A 16,990-nucleotide genomic window follows, 5' to 3' on the forward strand; every position below is an offset into this window, starting at 1 on the left:
ATACACACATAGAGCCCGTCCAGGGAATGTAAGGCAACCTCTTTCGCAAGTGTCGGCTTAGGACACAAGGATGGTAAACAAAAATGTCCTCATTTAGATGGAATGCCGAAACCACCTTTGGAAGGAAAGAGGGCTGCGGACGTACCCCCCTGCCTTATCCTTGTGGATGACCAGGTAGGGACTTGCATGACAAGGCCGCCAACTCGGAAACCCTCCTGACAGATGTAATAGCCACTAAAAAGACTACTTTCTGAGAGAGTTAACAAGAAAATCCTCCTTAATGTTCTCAAAGGGAGGTTCCTGAAGCGCCGATAGCACCAGATTCAGATTCCACCGAGATAGCGGTGGTCAAACCGGAGGGACTACGCATCAAACCCCTTGCACAAAAGGTACGCAATGAGTGAGTCGCCAAGGGGCATTGGAAAAAAAAGACAGCCAAGGCTGATATCTGTCCCTTGATGGTGCTTAAGGCAAGTTTCTGATCCACTCCTCGCTGCAAAAACAGCAGGATCCTGGAAACTGAATAAGTGCGTGGACACCACCCCATCTCCTCGCACATGGAGATGTAAGCCTTCCATGTACGATGGTAAATATTCGGAGAAGACTTCCATGCTCTCAGCATAGTGGAAATTACTGAGTCTGACAGACCTCGGTCCCTTAGCACCTGGTTTTCAAGAGCCATGCCGTTAAAACCAGTGACGGTAAAGAAGGCTGAAGTATCGGACCTTGACAAAGAAGGTCCTCTCACAGTGGTAGCCGCAAAGAACATACGCCACCAGTCGTATTAGGTCAGCGTACCAAGGACGCAGAGGCCAATCTGGGGCAATCAGAATTACTGGAATCCCCTGGGCCTCCACTCTGCGCAGTAGACGTGGTAGAAGTTTGAGTGGGGGGGGGAGGCATAAATCAGCCCATAATGCCCCCATGGAGCCACCGTGACTGACGCATCCGCCCAGGAGTCTCTTGTTCTGGACACAAACCTCTGCACCCTCCGACTGAGCCCAGAGGCAAAGAGGTCCACATCTGGTGTGCCCCACCTTAGGTAAAGGAGCCTGAATACCTCCGGATGCAACAACCATTCCCCTGAGTCCAGCATCTGATGACTTAGGTAGTCCGCTGGAGGATGTGAGCAACCTCCTGTGCTGCAGCTGAGCTCCTTGTTCCTCCTTGATGTTTGACGTACGCCCCCGCCGCGGCAATGTCCAACTGCATCCTGATCAGACAGATACCCTTGTAGCCTCATTGACCATGTGGAGAGGCAAAGCCTGATCGCCTGAAGCTCAAGCACATTGAACGGCAGTTGGGATTCTTCCCACAACCAAAAGCCCTGGGCCGACTGTACTCCTCCCCCAAACGGTCATGCTGGTGTCCGTTGTGATCACCGTCCAATGAAGAGGAAGGAACAATCCCCCAGGCCGAAAGGCTAGAGACCTCAGCCACCAGAGAAGGGAATTCCTGACTAACTGGCTCACCTGAATTTGACAATCCGGGGATAATGGAGATTTGATCAATTTTGACAAAATCTCCTTCTGCAAGACTGGAGTGTGAAATTGAACATACGGTACCGCCTCGAAAGTGGCTACCATGATGCCAAGGACTAGTGCAGCAATTACCACCTGCGGTTAACCAACAACTTCACCACAGCTTGAAGAGTCTGCAGCTTGTCTGAAGGGAGGAAAACTCTCCCTTCTGAGGAATCCAACAGCAAGCCCAGGTAATCCAGGTGTTGAGTAGGCACCAACACCGATTTCTTTAGGATCAGCACCCAACCAAGCTCTGTTTGGTGAACAAGAAAAGGAACTATCTTGTATCCCAATGAAACCAGTTCGCAGACCCACTGGCCAGACAGCAGGGAGGTCCACCGAGCTGCAAACTCCCGAAGGCAACCCCCCCCCAGCCCAGAGTTGGGCGGGAGCAAACCTTCATGCGGTAACAGTTTTGTTCGCAGACTTGTTTGGCTTGCGAAACCAGGGGTGCTTTTGTCCTTCAGCAGGCACCTTGTCAGACTGGGAAAGCTTACCTGTCGACCCAGGCAGGCAAAAAGGCAGTTTCTGAGTGGAAAAAGTGGGCCCTTGACTACGGCGTGGCTCCTTACCCTTCCTGGACTGTGGGAGCAACATGCTCTTCCCACCTGTAACATTTTTAATAATGTTATCCAGCAAGGCTCCAAAAAGCCCATCACATTGGAAGGGCAAATCCGCCAGTGCTTTTTTTAGATGCCTGGTCCGCAGACCAGCATTTCAGTCAAATCAGGCGCCGTAGCACCACTGCTGATACTGATGCTCTAGAGAGCAGGGGGCCGGATCACAGACTGTTGCTTCTCCAATTCACGGTGCAACAACTTTGCCCATTCATTAAATGTCTGCGACACCAAGGCCGTGGCCAGCACAGGTCAAAACGCTGACCCCCTACTGTAAGCATGGAATGGCCCACTGCCTCGGCCCTCCTATCAGCAGGGTCCTTGAAGGCAGGAGTCCCTTCTACCGGAATTGTGGTTACTTTATGAAACCTGGATACCGGAGGGTGAACGACCAGAGTAGACGTCCATTTTTTCAGGAGGCGCTCCTCAAAGGGGTAATGCCCCGCCATTCTTCTTGGGACTGAAAAGGCCAATTGCAGACTTCCCCATGCCTTGTAGATGAACTTATCAAAATAAGTCAAATACGGAAACACCTTAGGCCTGCGGGACCCAAAAGGGACCACCAACTCCGCAGAGGTTCCTGCTGCATCCTGTATTTCCCGGGTATCCCGCACCGCAGTAATAAGTGCTCCTACTAGTGCTTTTTCCTGCACTAACCTGGAAACAGAGTCATTCTCACTGTCTGAACGGTCCTGGTCCGCATCCTCTGATATGTCAGAACAGGGGCCGCCAGTCACTGCGGGACGCGAGTCTGAATCAGATTTCCCCAGAAGAGGGGGAGGGACGTTTTTTTTTATCCCCCTTGCGCCCGCACGCTGCTTCCACCCTGGCAACAAAGGTCGCCAGGACCGCCAACAAAGAATCCATAGGCACCGCATTTTTTGCAGGTGAGCCGGTTGCAATAACAGGGATATCTGGGGAAGACATGCAAGCTTCTGACACCATTCTGACCCTCACTCGCCTGTCACAAGTTACGGACTTAAGGCAAGGTACACAAATCCCACCCTCCTAGCTGCTCACAGACTGAGGGGCCCCTCCGCAGGACTCACCACCCTGACCAAGTGCTGCGCTGCTGCTGACCACTCTGCCCTGTTTCAGTCACAAAGTGCTCAGAGTGAAAACCACGCTGTTTTCAGGTACACAGACCTAGCAATAGAAGTAAAAACACGCTGAGGCTATAAGAAAATGGCCGTTGGCCGCTCTTAGTACAAAAATCACCAAGAAAATGGCCGCCGAACCTTCTAGAATATGGCCAGCCAATAACAGCCATACACTGCATAAGACTACAGGAAAATGGAAGCGGCCTCAGAAAAATGGGGTGGCCTTGTCTGGGGTAAATTTAATCAAGCACCTCTTAGCGCAGTAAAAAGTGGCAGAAAAGCAAAAACGTACCCCAACAGTCAGCGCAGCCCTGCCAAAGCTCAGAGCCCCCCTGGAGTAACCCCGGCCTAGGTACATACATCGCACCTCATGCCCAGTCACACAGGAGGGAATGAGGGCTAGGAAGAGAGGAAAGGGAGAGTAAGAGACCCCCTAGTCGACCTCCCAGGGAATGCCCAGCTGTTCTATCCTGCCGAGGCAGGGAGAGCCGAACTTACCCTTCCTGTCAGGATTGCTGGACGCATTCCACCACAGAGACATCACCTGAGTAGTACGGGGTGGCTGCTGGCCACGGCACACTGACAGCAGTAGCCCGGTCATGTGTGTTCCCCCGAGCATACAGCTCACCGGCCGCCCCTGGAGCAGAAGGGGCATGTCATGGCCAACCCAGCGCGTAGCTAGGGTCTGCTCACGCTCAATGGCCAGGCTGGGGAGACTACAATGATCTATATTAGCCAGTCTGTCACCCAGCCGGCTTTTGATAGTAGATCACAGGACCAAAAATTGTAGAAAAAATGAAAAAAATTCCAGAACCAATGGTCCCCTCAGGGAGCCAGGTCCTTATACACTAGGCAGACAAAAACTGAGCTGCAGGAACCAGAATGAGGGGGTTATAGCCAGAGGGATCGCCCATTGCGCAGTGCCGTGCAGTGCTATTTTTACATGTGTTACATGTTCTGCTAAGTCCTCTTCTGAAGGTGGCGTGATAACCCTAAGGTCAAGAATTAAAGGACCTGTGTCCCTCAATGAACGAAAAAACACATCTGAAGTTTCCCAAAAGAATGTGGGAAAACGTGTTATGGAAAACGTGTTATGGTCTTTGGGCATAATTCCCAAAGATATGTTTGGCTCAAAAACACTGCGCATCACCAAAAGCACACCATTCCCACAGTGAAGCATGGTGGTGGCAGCATCATGCTTTGGGGCTGCTTTTCTTCAGCTGGAAGAGGGGCCTTAGGCGAGGGAATTATGTACAGTTCCAAATACCAGTCAATATTGGCCCAAAACCTTCAGGCTTCTGCTAGAAAGCTGAACATGAAGAGAAACTTCATCTTTCAGCATAACGACCCAAAGCATATATCCAAATCAACAAAGGAATGGTTTCACCAGAAGATTAAAGTTTTTGAATGGCCCACCCAGAGCCCAGACCTGAATCCACTTGAAAATCTGTGGGGTGATCTGAAGAGGGCTGTGCACAGAAGATGCCCTTGCAATCTGATAGATTTGGAGTGTTTTTGCAAAGAGTGGGCAAATATTGCCAAGTTCATGCTGATAGACTCATTTTCAAAAAGACTGAGTGTTGTAATAAAATCAAAAAGGTGCTTCAACAAGGTATTAGTTTAAGGGTGTGCACACTTATGCAACCATATTTTAGTTTTTTTGTTTTACTTCCCTCCACCTAAAAGATTTCAGTTTGTTGTTCAACTGAGTTGTACAGTTTAAAGGTCATATTAAAGGCGGAAAAAGCTCTGAATTTATCTTGGTCTCTTTTTTTCCATCGCAGAAACTTGACATTTTAACAGGTGTGTGTAGATTTTTTATATCCTCTGTACAAGAGGAACACAATATAAGCAACACTATGTATGAAGTCCTTCACTAAAGAATAAGATACAAGCGGTCATTGAAAAAGAACAGCTAAGCCAAATCCAATGTGAAGGCTAGAGGATACCTGGAGCTGGAGACAAACCTGCTGTTTGTTTTTGAAACTGTGAGCCATGAGGTCCATTTTTGGCACCCCCTACCTGTGACAGAGGTCTTGAAAAACTTCTGGGTGACGAGAACAATTTCTGAAGCCCAGTTGTTGATCACTACCAGTTCTCCACACCTGGAATATGCATAGTTGACAGCACTGGCACATAAAAGTTCTACCCAAGTCAAAATTAAATCCACTTCTCTTTGAGATGTGGGATTTCTGGTGCCTCCCTAATGATTGATGTAAGCCAATACCATGGCATTGTCTGAGGGAATCCTGCTTGAATACAATTGTTGAACCGCCCGAGTTCCCAAAAATGATTGAAAGCCAAGCTTCCTCTGGATGACAAAGTCCCTATTACAGGGCAGGTAGAATTCAACAGATTGGAATACACTGTATGCACCTTCCATTAGAAGGATCTTCCCCAACTCCATAGTCAAACATTTGACCCACCACACCAGGGAAAGCCTGATCCTGCTTGTCGGGTTTATGGAATCATCCAGAGACTGCACCCTTGTGTTCTACACTGCAACAATCTTGAATGAAATTGGGCATATAGAACAGCCTTGAAGGAGGATACAATCAGGCCCACATGCAGAAGTAGAGGGTTGACAGGCTACTGGTCTGTGAATGTCTGAACATGGGATTGGAGAGACTTGAGCTTGTCCCAGGAAAGGAAAATTTTGGACAGAGTCATGTATGAGATTAGGCCCAGATATTCCAAACAGTTATTGAGAACCATTAGATCCAGTACAGGGCAGATGCCCCCTTTTGCTATGGGGACAGTGAACAAAATAGAAGACACCCTGAAATCTATCCTATTCTGGGACAATGGCTTTTTGCCTGCTTGCAAAAGAAGCTGTACTAAAGCAGCGCAAATGACTGCCAATTTGTGAGGAGAAATCTGCAAGTCTGACATCATGAAGCAAGGTGGCGGCAGATACTGAAATTCCAGTTTATAGCCTCTGGATATTACATTCTGAAATGTTTTGGAACCAAAAGCCATGAAGGCCAACAAAACGTCACCACACTCTAACAAGGGACTGAGTGGAGGACCTTCTTGCAGATTTGGGGGATCCAGGGCTTACGGATTAAACAAGTTTGAGGCTTTGCCTTTGACATGGAAGTTTGAGAGAAATGAAAGCAACTCTTTTTAGCTTAGGGAGTAACAGACTTTCAAGATGAAGATTTTGCCTCCTTTTTTCTGGGGCAAAATAGTACTCTTCGACCCGATGGCTTCATTAAATGTCCAGGGATGCGCCAAAGAGTTTCTCATCAAAGGGCATACAGTACAAATGCTTCATCTTGTGTCATGTCCCTTCATACGTCATCCCGTGTCCCATAATGCACACTTCCGAAAAAAAAAAAAAATCCTGGGCGTATTCTTGCATTCATTTTCAATTCATTCTCTGTGACTCCATAGCGCCACATAGATACTAGGCCCAGGCTACACAAAGAGCCCTGATTAATTCTTAAAGCGCCTATTTTTCAATGATAAGTGACACAGATACCACTCATTGAGGAATGCCAGAGCTTCTACTGGGCTTATTATTAAGAAGGGTAGGGCTTGTCTAAAAGAGGACAATGAGGCCTTGTGTTTACAGTGGGCCCAGGATCCATGGAGGCTTCGCATAGACACAGGAAATTATTTGAAGACATTACAAAAGGTACTTACAGCACCAAGAGACAACAAAACTTTAGAACTTTTAGGTATATGTTAAATTTTATCTAACTCACCACTGGATGATTTTAATCGTTCTGCTTTCGATTTTGGATTTCTTGAAATCGGTATTCTTTCACTGTTGGTATCGCAAATCATATCAAAATTTTCTTCAGACATTTCTAAGTGTTTATTTGACCGTTGTCTGTTAACAAAAACCATAGGACAAAATATCACTAAGATGTAGGGGGGCTAATAAAGGTCAACTACAAACATATGGAAAATCACTCACAAGATCACATCTGGAGAATTCCATAATGATTTGCAATTATGGAAGAGCATCTCAACAACTTTATGAAAAAAAAATAAAAAAATAAAAAAAAATAAAAAACTTACATAGATTTGGCATACTTGAGTGACTGTGCCAACATGGCCTTGAGTTTAGTGGGGAACACCGGAGACTCATACGTAGCTAATACAGTGTTAGGGATACATACGGAAAAAAAGGGAAAAAACATTAAGTGTTATTTACAAATCAAAACGTCAAATAACAGAACGATTATTTAAATACAAATTACCACAAAAGATACAAGTGCAAGAGTACCAGGAATTCAAAGACTATAATCTGCATGAGTGGTTGTCGTTAAGCCTGGTACAAAAAAATGGTCAGCTCCTGTCGGAGCCACTGTACTAACTATGCAAATTTATTATAGCGATCTCCCCTGCTGAGCGGTTCTGACACAACAGCTGTTGTGTTTTTTTTGGACCCAGGCCAATGTCTCCCAACATTCAGCCCCGTATACGGGGCTTAATAGTAATTACTTAAAGGAATCTATAACTTAAAAACCGCAGAAAGAAGAAAAAAAAAAAGGAAAACAAAAAAAGTTGCTTTACATGACAGCCAATAAGAATTAAAGACCAAAGTCACAGAAATATGCAAATAGACTAACTTTTAATTATCTGGGGAAGTTATCAGAATGGTCATCATGGAGAGCATATCCACTTTTGCTCTTGATATGTGAATATGTTTTTTTAATACACTCAAATTGTCAGAGAAAAATTGCGCACACAGTGGTGCTCATAACTTTACATACCCTGGCAGAATTTATGATTTCTTGGCAATTTTTCTGAGAATATGAATGATAAACTTTTTTCACTCATGGTTAGTGTTGGGCTAAAGCCATTTATTATCAATTGTGTTTAATTTTTTTAAATCATAACAGAAAATACTCAAATGACCCTGATCAAAAGTTTACATATCCCAGTTATTAATACCGTGTATTGCTCCCTTTAACATCAATGACAGCTTGAACTCTTTTGTGGTATTTGTGGATGAGGCTCTTTATTTTCTTAGATGGTAAAGTTGCTCATGCTTCTTTCTTGGCAGAAAGCTTCCAGTTCCTGTAAATTCTTGGGCTGTCTTGTATGAACTGCACGTTTGAGATCTCCCTAGAGTAGCTCGATGATATGGAGGTCTGGCCGCTCCAGAACCCTCACTTTTTTTCTGCTGCAGCCAATGACAGGTCGACTTGGCCTTGTGTTTTGGATCATTATGTTGGAATGGAGTACATCCCATTCTCAGCTTCCTGGCTGATAAATGCAAATGTTCCTCGAGGAATTTTTGATAAAATACTGCATTCATCTTGCCATCAATTTTGATCAAATTTCCTGTGCCTTTGTAGCTCACACATCCCCAAAACATCAGCGATCCACCTCCGTACCTTTCATCATAGGCCTTGTTGACTCCTCTCCAAATTTAGTGTTTATGGTTGTGGCCAAAAAGCTCAATTTTGTTCTCATCACTCCAAATGACTTTGTGCTAGAAGGTTTGAGGCTTGTCTCTGTGCTGTTTGGCGTGTTGTAATGGGAATACTTTGTGGCATCTGCATAGTAGTAATGGCTTGCTTCTGGAGACTCGACCATGCAGCCCATCTTTCTTCAAGTGCCTCCTTATAGTGCATCTTCTAATAGCCACATCACATTTTCAAAGCGTCTTGTATTTCACCTGAAATTATTTGTGGGTTTTTCTTTGCATCCTGAACAATTTCCTGGCAGTTGTGGCTGAAATTTTAGTTGGTCTACCTGACCGTGGTTTGGTTTCAACAGAACCCCCCATTTTACACTTCTTGGATTAGAGTTTGAACACTGCTGATTGGCATTCTCAATTCCTTGTATATCCTTTAATACCCCTTTCCTGTTCTATACAGTTAAACTACCTTTACCCGCAGATCCTTTAACAATCCTTTTGCTTTCCCCGTGATCCAGAAAATCAGTGCAGCACTGGATGAAAAATGCAAGGTTCTGTCAGGAGTCCATAAACTCATTGACCTTTTATACACACACACACACACACACTAATTACAAGCAAACAGATCACAGGTGAGGCTGGTTACTTTTAATAGCCATTCAAACGCCTTTGAGACAACTTGTGTGCATGTATTCAGGCCAAAGTCACAAGGGTATGTCAACTTTTGAAGAGTAAACACAGTTGATTAATAAATGGCTTTAGCCAAACACTAACCATGAGTGAGACCGTGTTCACACTATACTACACGACAGTAGTACGACTTTAATCCTACTTTGCTCTGCGACATCAGTCCTACAATGGTCCTACATCCATCCGACTTTCATGAACAGGATACTACTTTGATCTGACTTTTCAGATAGTTTTGATTGGTCAAAGGACAAGTTGTACTAACACACAACGGGAGGGGCTACAGCAGGGGGCTGGAAATAACACAATGTCTGATGCCAAGGACAAGAAACCGACTTTGATCCTACTTCAATGATAGTCAATGGACTGAAGTAGAATCGAAGTAGGACCAAAGTAGTGCAGCAAGCATTTTCAAAGCAGCTCCTAGAGGGAAACATTGATTTTCACACATCATGCGACATGAGCTGCCAATGTCGGAGCATTTTGTCGTACCAGTGTGAACCCAGCCTGAAATGTTTGTTTGTGATTCATATTCTCTGAAAAATGGCCAAGAAATCAAATTCTGCCAGGGTATGTAAGCTTATGAGCACAACTGTACATGCATGCTTGCAAATATACATTACGCTTTTCTTTTATATATAATTTTACAAACCATACCAAGCAAAAACCCTGAAAGATGGCATATTGCAAATCTGTTGGATAATAGATGTTATGTCACAGTAAGCGGCAAAAACCTGGAAAGCCCTTTTAAGGCATAGTATGCATAACATGTAGCCAGTATATGTTTAAAAAAAAGGCAATGTCATAGCATGGACCGATGCTTAAAGCGGTAGTAAACCTGCGCATTAAATGAAAAAAAACAAACAAAAAAAAAAACAAACAGTGCCCAGTCCACGCCAAGGGAGCTGACATCTAGCCCTCGGCGTGTCTTCCAGAATCGCAGCACCGGCACTGAGTGGCTGGAGCTATGATGACGTCACGCGCAGGAGTTTACTTCCAGGCAAGGTCTGGCAATGCTGCCGGTCCTTTAGCTGGGGCATTCAGAGCGCATGCGCCGCTGACGTGAGCGGCTGCGTGCATAGGGAATATCTACTAAACCGTACAGGTTTAGGAGATATTAATTTTACCTACAGGTAAGCCTTATTATAGGCTTATCTGTAGGTAAACGTGTAAATTTTGAGTATACAACCACTTTAAGCCAGACATATCCAATTTATATTAGCCGGATGGCTCAATAAACCCCCCCCTCCCCACCCATACGTGTAAGCCTTTTCCATCACCTGTAAAATCTGGGCAAGCTAACTCCCAATGCTTATTGGCTTATTTCTAGAACATGGCAGAGGATGAGCACTCCCAACATCAAAGGAGTAAGTATACATCCAGATTCAAAAGCTGTGCATGTGCATTGTGCTTTCTCTTCCATTATCCCAGTAATGCTGAGCTCAGCTGCTGCTGAGATGGGGGGTGGGAGGAAGAGTGCACACTGCACATGTGCATCATGCCCATCTAGGATTGAGAAATAAGAACACTGGGAGTATTTTAGTGAGACATTATGGAAAAACACCTACAGCTGTGGCATCTGCATTAAACAAGTTTGCAAATGGCAGAATGCATTTTCAGCCACTGTGGTCTCTTGTATGTATGAGCTAATTTACTATATAAAAAAAGGTGAACATATTGATTAAAGAACATAAAGAATATGGGAATTTTGACTTGCCTGTAAATTCAATATCTTAGAGTTCTATGCCCCTACCTTTAGGTTACTGGGCACTGGCAGAAGCTTTGACAGAATGCCACCCCCCCTCCCCCACCCTTTCCCCAGTGCACCCTCATATAACCTTACCCAGACTGAGACTCAAGTTTTGAAGAAAGCAGTAAGAAAAACACTCCCTGAACTGGAATTTACAGTCAAGTTAAACTTACCATTGTCAACTGTGGGGTGGACAACACTATAGCTAACAATGGCAAGCAGGTCCACGAGACACAAGGGTAAAAACACACCCAAAACACCTTGAGGCCAAAGCTTACATCAGCAGAGGCCTGAAGATCGACCTGGTAATAATTTGAGATGGTATGAACAGAAGACAAGGTGGAGGCATTGCAGGCTTACAAACTGGATGTTTTATGGTGAAAGGTACATGAAACACATGAAACACTGAAGGTCTGGTGGAATGGGCTCTGAAAGGAAAGGGGTATTTAGCCTGGAAATAAACCGCCTGATACACCTACTTATGTAGAAGTGGAAGGAGGATTTCTCTTCTTGGGATCTCTAGAAAGGACAAAAATGTAATCAGTTTTTCTGAAACAAGATGCTGCATGTAGGTAACCCCTAACTGCTCTGACCACATCTAGGCAATCACCAGGCGAAATATCCTTTGCATCTAGGCAATTTTTTGTGAAATCTCTTTGGTGTGCTTCAGGGAAAGACAAGTGAAGCCAGAGGAAGGGATGATATCATCATCACTGAGGTGAAAGGAAAAGAGCACCTTGGGAAAGAAGGTTTGAAGACCACATCATCTCTAAAAAAAGATAAGTATGTTTACAAGAAATAGCTGCCAAGTGGGAGACGCCTGATGGAGGCAATAGCCACCAAAAAAAGGCCCTTTTACTGGTGAGATCTTTATATGGGATATCCTGAATTGGTTCAAAGGGAAGTATATGAAGACCTGAAAGTACCAGATTCAGATCCAAGGTAATAAAACGAGGTCGAAGTGAGGGATTTACATGACAACAAATTCCATAAAGTTCTTGGTCCTGTTCAAATCCACCCCTTTGTTTGTTAAAAGCGTGGATGGACAAGTGTCCCTCCTACTTGCATGACAATGCTGCTAGGAAGGCAATGGATTTGTGATCAACAGCGCTTGTCTCTGGCAGCAGGGGCAACTCCAGTGATCAGAGATTAAAAAAACAAATCATACAGCTGGCAATGCTGTGTCTGTCAGGGCTGGTTTAACCACTTGCTTACTAGGCACTTAAACAACCTTCCTGCCCAGACCAATTTTCAGCTTTCGGTGCTCTCACACTTTGACAATTACTCAGTCATGTAACACTGTACACACATGAATTTTGTGTCCTTTTTTCCCCACAAATAGAGCTTTCTTTTGGTGGTATTTGACCACCTCTGAGTTTTTTTTATTTTTTGCGCTATAAATTAAAAAAGACCGAAAATTTGGGGGGGGGAAAAAAACACATTTTTCTTAGTTTATGTGATAAAATTTAGCAAATTATTAATTTTTCTTCATAAATTTTGGCCACAATTTATACTGCTACATATCTTTGGTAAAAATAACCCAAATTAGTGGATATTATTTGGTCTTTGTGAAAGTTAGAGAGTCCACAAGCAAGTGGTGCGAATCATAAAAAAATGATCACACCTGATGTACTGGTGGCCTATCTCATTTCTTGCAACCAGAACAAGCCAGGAAAGTACAAATACCCCCCAAATGACCCCTTTTTTGAAAGTATACATTCCAAGGTATTTACTAAGATGCATGGTGAGGTTTTTGATGTTGTCAATTTTTTTCCCACAATTCTTTGCAAAATGAAGATTTATTTATTTTTTCTCTCACAAAATTTTCAATGTCATAGGTTATTTCTCTCACATGGCATGTGTATACCACAAATGATGCCCCAAAATACATTCTGCTACTCCTGGGTATTACGATACCAAATGTGTGAGACTTTTACACAGTCTGGCCACATACAGAGGCCCAATATTGAAATAGCACCATCAGGTGTTCTAGGAGCATAAATTACACATCTCATTTTTGAAGGCCTTGGAGCACCAGGACAATGGAAATTCCCACAAAGTGACCTCATTTTGGAAAGCTAACACCCCAACGTATAATCTATGAGGCATAATGAGTCTTTTGAATGGTTCATTTTTTTTCCAGAAGTTTTGGGGGGGAAAAAATGAAAACGCATTTTTTTTTTTACGCAAAGTTGTCCATTTATAAGATATTTCCAACACATAGCCTGTACATAGCAAAAATGACACCCCAAAACACGTTCTGCTACTCCTCCTGAGTATGGCAATACCAAATGTGTGAGACTTTTACACAGCTTGGCAACATACAGAGGCCCAACATGCAAGGAACACCATCAGGTGTTCCAGGGACACATAGCATGCACATACCAAGAATTACACCCCAAAATACATTCTGCTGAGCAAAGAGTAAACAAAAGATTACCTATGGTTTTAGCAGCGCAGTTGTCCACAGGATGATAGCACTGGTCCAGGCAGCAGGCAGGGACTTGGTCAGGAAAAGCAAACACAATTTTCCAGGCAACAAGCAGGTATACTGTCCATAGTCAATATAGGCAGCAGGCAGGGATACTGTCCATATACCGTCCAAGGTCAGTGCAGGCAGAGATTGTCAGCAGTGCCAAAATATTGGTCCTGGTAGTAGGCAGGAACATGGTCCATCCATGTGGTGTGGTCAGTTCATGCGACAAGCAGAGGCATGATGGTATAGGTCCTACAGGCAGCAGGCAGAAGTAGGGCCTCATTCAGGACAGAATGGGGATAGGGGTAGAGGCTTCTCCCACCCAAATCTCTTTGAAGCCTCCGAGTCTCCAGACCCTAATCTAGGAATGAGAAAACAAATGAAATTGTCTTCTTCATCCAGAAAAACAATTCTGGAGCCCCTCACATATGTGAGACCCCTGTTATGAATCCCACTAGTCCACTGGGAGGGTACAAGATCAGTCCAAGAGGCAGGCAAGAGGCATGATCAAACAGTCCAGGATCAGTTCCAGATCAGACAGAGGTATGTACAGAATCAGTAGGCAGAAGCGTGGTCGAATAACAAGCCAGGGTAAGTTAGAGAGCAAGCAGAGGCATAAGGGGTGTGAAGGTAAATGGCAGGAAGTGAGGGTTATGGTTACCACACTTCACGAATAATTCACTGAAGTATGGTAACGGCGGAAACAGTCACCTATGCAGAGGCCTGGTTGGGAAGGGCATTGGGCACAATGATGAGTGGTGTCTCTTCTCAATCCTCGTTTGCTGCACACCCGACATTTTTTTCTGAGGTCTTCGGCCTGTTGGTCTGGGAGGGATTTTATCAGGAAAGTGGCGTTCGGAGAGTCTGCTAATTACATCGGATCGAATGTTTTCTGGTGGGCCGTTGGGGTATATAAGGGCAGTGACGATTTCCTCCTGGTAGCCAAGGAAGGGTATGGGTCTTTCTGTGGATTTTCAATAGATTACATACGTGTTGTATATGGCCAAATTAAAGAAATAAATTGAAATTTTTTTATACCACTGGTATGTTCTTTTTGTGGAAAGGTAGGGTTCGAGCATCTGGTCGTTGAAGTCGACACCCCCCATGAACATGTTGTACTCATGGATACAAGTTGGCTTTTGTATTGGGCCATTCCTCCTGGTGATCTCAAAGAATGTATTGTTGTGGATCGAAGAAAGCATGTACACATCCCTTCTGTCCCTCCACTTCACAGCCAAAATTTCCTCGTTACTCGGCGCTTCACCTTTTCTTAACTTTTCGTTGACGAGGCTTTGAGGAAAACCCTTCCGGTTGGTCCTTATGGTGCCACATGCTGGAGTGTTCTTTCTATGGAGGTTGCGGAACAGGGGTAAACTTGTGTAAAAATTGTCCACATAGAGATGGTAGCCTTTCTCCAGGAGTGGGTTTATGAGTTCCCAAACAACTTTCCCACTCGATCCGATGTATTCAGGGCAATTAGGGGGATGTAGCTGGGTGTCCCCTTCGTATACCATGAAGGAATATTTATACCCTGTGGCTCGGTCGCACAATTTATAAATTTTCACTCCATAGCGGGCCCTTTTGGAGGGAATAAATTGTGTTAGGCCCAGCCTGCCAGAAAATTTGATCAGGGACTCATCCACACATATGTGTTGGTCTGGGGTAAACAACTGGGGGAAGATCTCAGAAAAATAATTAGGAATCTAGAAGACTTACCGGAATTTGTAAAGACTCTTGGTCTCTCACTAGTAATTTACCAAAATGGGCAAAACCCTATAGAAAATGAGTAAAAGGCTTATAGGGATTTGGGGAACTGGATGGGGGGAGGGGGGGATTAAGGAGGGGGAGCTAATTTGTGATTTACGGTTATCAATTTTTTTTTTCCTTTTTTTTTTGCTTCACTATAAATAAGGGGTTAAAAGGGTGTGCAGGGTATAATATGTTGAAGTATTGTAAAAATATATTTTTTTTTTTTTAGTTTTTTTAGGGTGAACAGGTTTTTGATATGTTGAAGAACTGTTATTTTAAAGAAGAGAGAAAAGAAGGGGGAAAGAAATTTTATTCTTTCCATTTTTTTTTTTTTTTTTTTTTTTAGGGGTAATAGGGGTGAGCAGGTTTTTATTACATTGAAATACTGTTAATTTAAGGTTTAATTATTATTAATATTTTTTTTTTTTTTTTTTCTTCACTATAAATAAGGGATGAAATGGGTGAGCAGGTTTTTATCATTATTTATTTATTTATCTATTTGGTTGTTTTTTTTTTTTTTTTGTTTTTTTTTTTTATCTTCTTCTTTCTTTCTTCACATTTAGGGGTAAAGGGGAAGAGGAGGTTTTTGATATGCTGAAGTATTGTAATTTTTTTATTTTTTTTTCCCTCTCTCTCTCTTCCTCCTTTTCTCTCATAGTTAACTGATTAAATATAGGGAGGTGGGGGTGATTTAAAGAGTATTGAGGTAGAGATGAAACACGATTAATAAAAGTAATAATATGTGTATATATTTATATACGGGTATACACAGGAAAAGAAAAAATTTAAATGAAAACTTTTTTTTTTTGACACAGGTAAAAGACTAAATAGGCGGGTATAATTTAAAGAGTAACTGAAATTGATATAAAACACGAGTAATAATATATATATATATATATATATATATATATATATATATATATATATATATATATATATATATATATATATATATGGGTGTACACACAGATATAGAACTCATAAAAAAATAAAAATAAAGGAATTTTTTTTTTTTTATTTATTTGTTTTTTTTTCTTCACAGGTAAAAGACTAAATAAAGGGGGGCGGGTGTAATTTAAAGAGTAAATGAAATTTATATAAAACACGATTAATAAAATTATATATATATATATATATATATATATGTATAGAACTTTAAAAAAAAAGTAGTTTCCCCCCCCCCCCCTCTTCTTTCTCTCCCCCTCGCCCCATCCTTGTGCCATCAGACCCCAGATTATAACTGGGGGTTACGGGCAGGAGAGAAAAGGGGTGAGGCCTAGGGATATAAAATAAGGGATAAGTTGATTAGCAATACTAGCCATATATACGGAACTAGAGGTGAATAGATAGGCGGCATAAGTGGTATGGGAAAAACTGACGGTCGGCTAATCTAAACCAGTGGTTCCGATATTTCCCCCCCTAATAGGGACTTTACTTATTAAGCAAGTTAGACTTATTGAAGTCATTAGTTATAGGGTAGTGAATGTGAAGGAGTGAGTGGGGTGGGGAGTGAGTGGAGAAGAGATTTAGGGGGGGGGGGGGTAAAGATAAAGAAACATTTTTTATTTATTTTTTTCTCTCTCTCTTCTCTTCCCTCTATCCTTCGCTCTACTTTTTCGATACTAGATAGGATCCCCTCGGAGAATAATACATCTCCTCCTTGAAGTTTAAAATGGAGGGGTTAAAAATTTGTTCTTTCAATGCAAGA

General features: G+C 43.1%; 1 protein-coding gene across 4 annotated transcripts in view; it reads right to left on the reverse strand.

Moving 5' to 3' along the window:
- CENPC (centromere protein C) overlaps positions 1-16,990 on the reverse strand; it is a 522,895-nt gene that overhangs the window by 370,097 nt on the left and 135,808 nt on the right. For all 4 annotated transcript variants that reach the window (XM_077476133.1, XM_077476132.1, XM_077476131.1 and 1 more), the window contains 2 exons: positions 7,270-7,345; positions 6,951-7,078 (listed from right to left, as the gene is read on the reverse strand). In XM_077476133.1, the coding sequence (XP_077332259.1) occupies positions 6,951-7,078; positions 7,270-7,345 (204 nt within the window). The remainder of the gene's footprint in view (positions 1-6,950; positions 7,079-7,269; positions 7,346-16,990) is intronic.

Source organism: Lithobates pipiens, unplaced genomic scaffold (genome assembly GCF_037356315.1).
Source record: "Lithobates pipiens isolate NorthernLeopardFrog02 unplaced genomic scaffold, aLitPip1_a1.2 Scaffold_13, whole genome shotgun sequence".
Classification (NCBI taxonomy): Eukaryota; Metazoa; Chordata; class Amphibia; order Anura; family Ranidae; genus Lithobates; species Lithobates pipiens.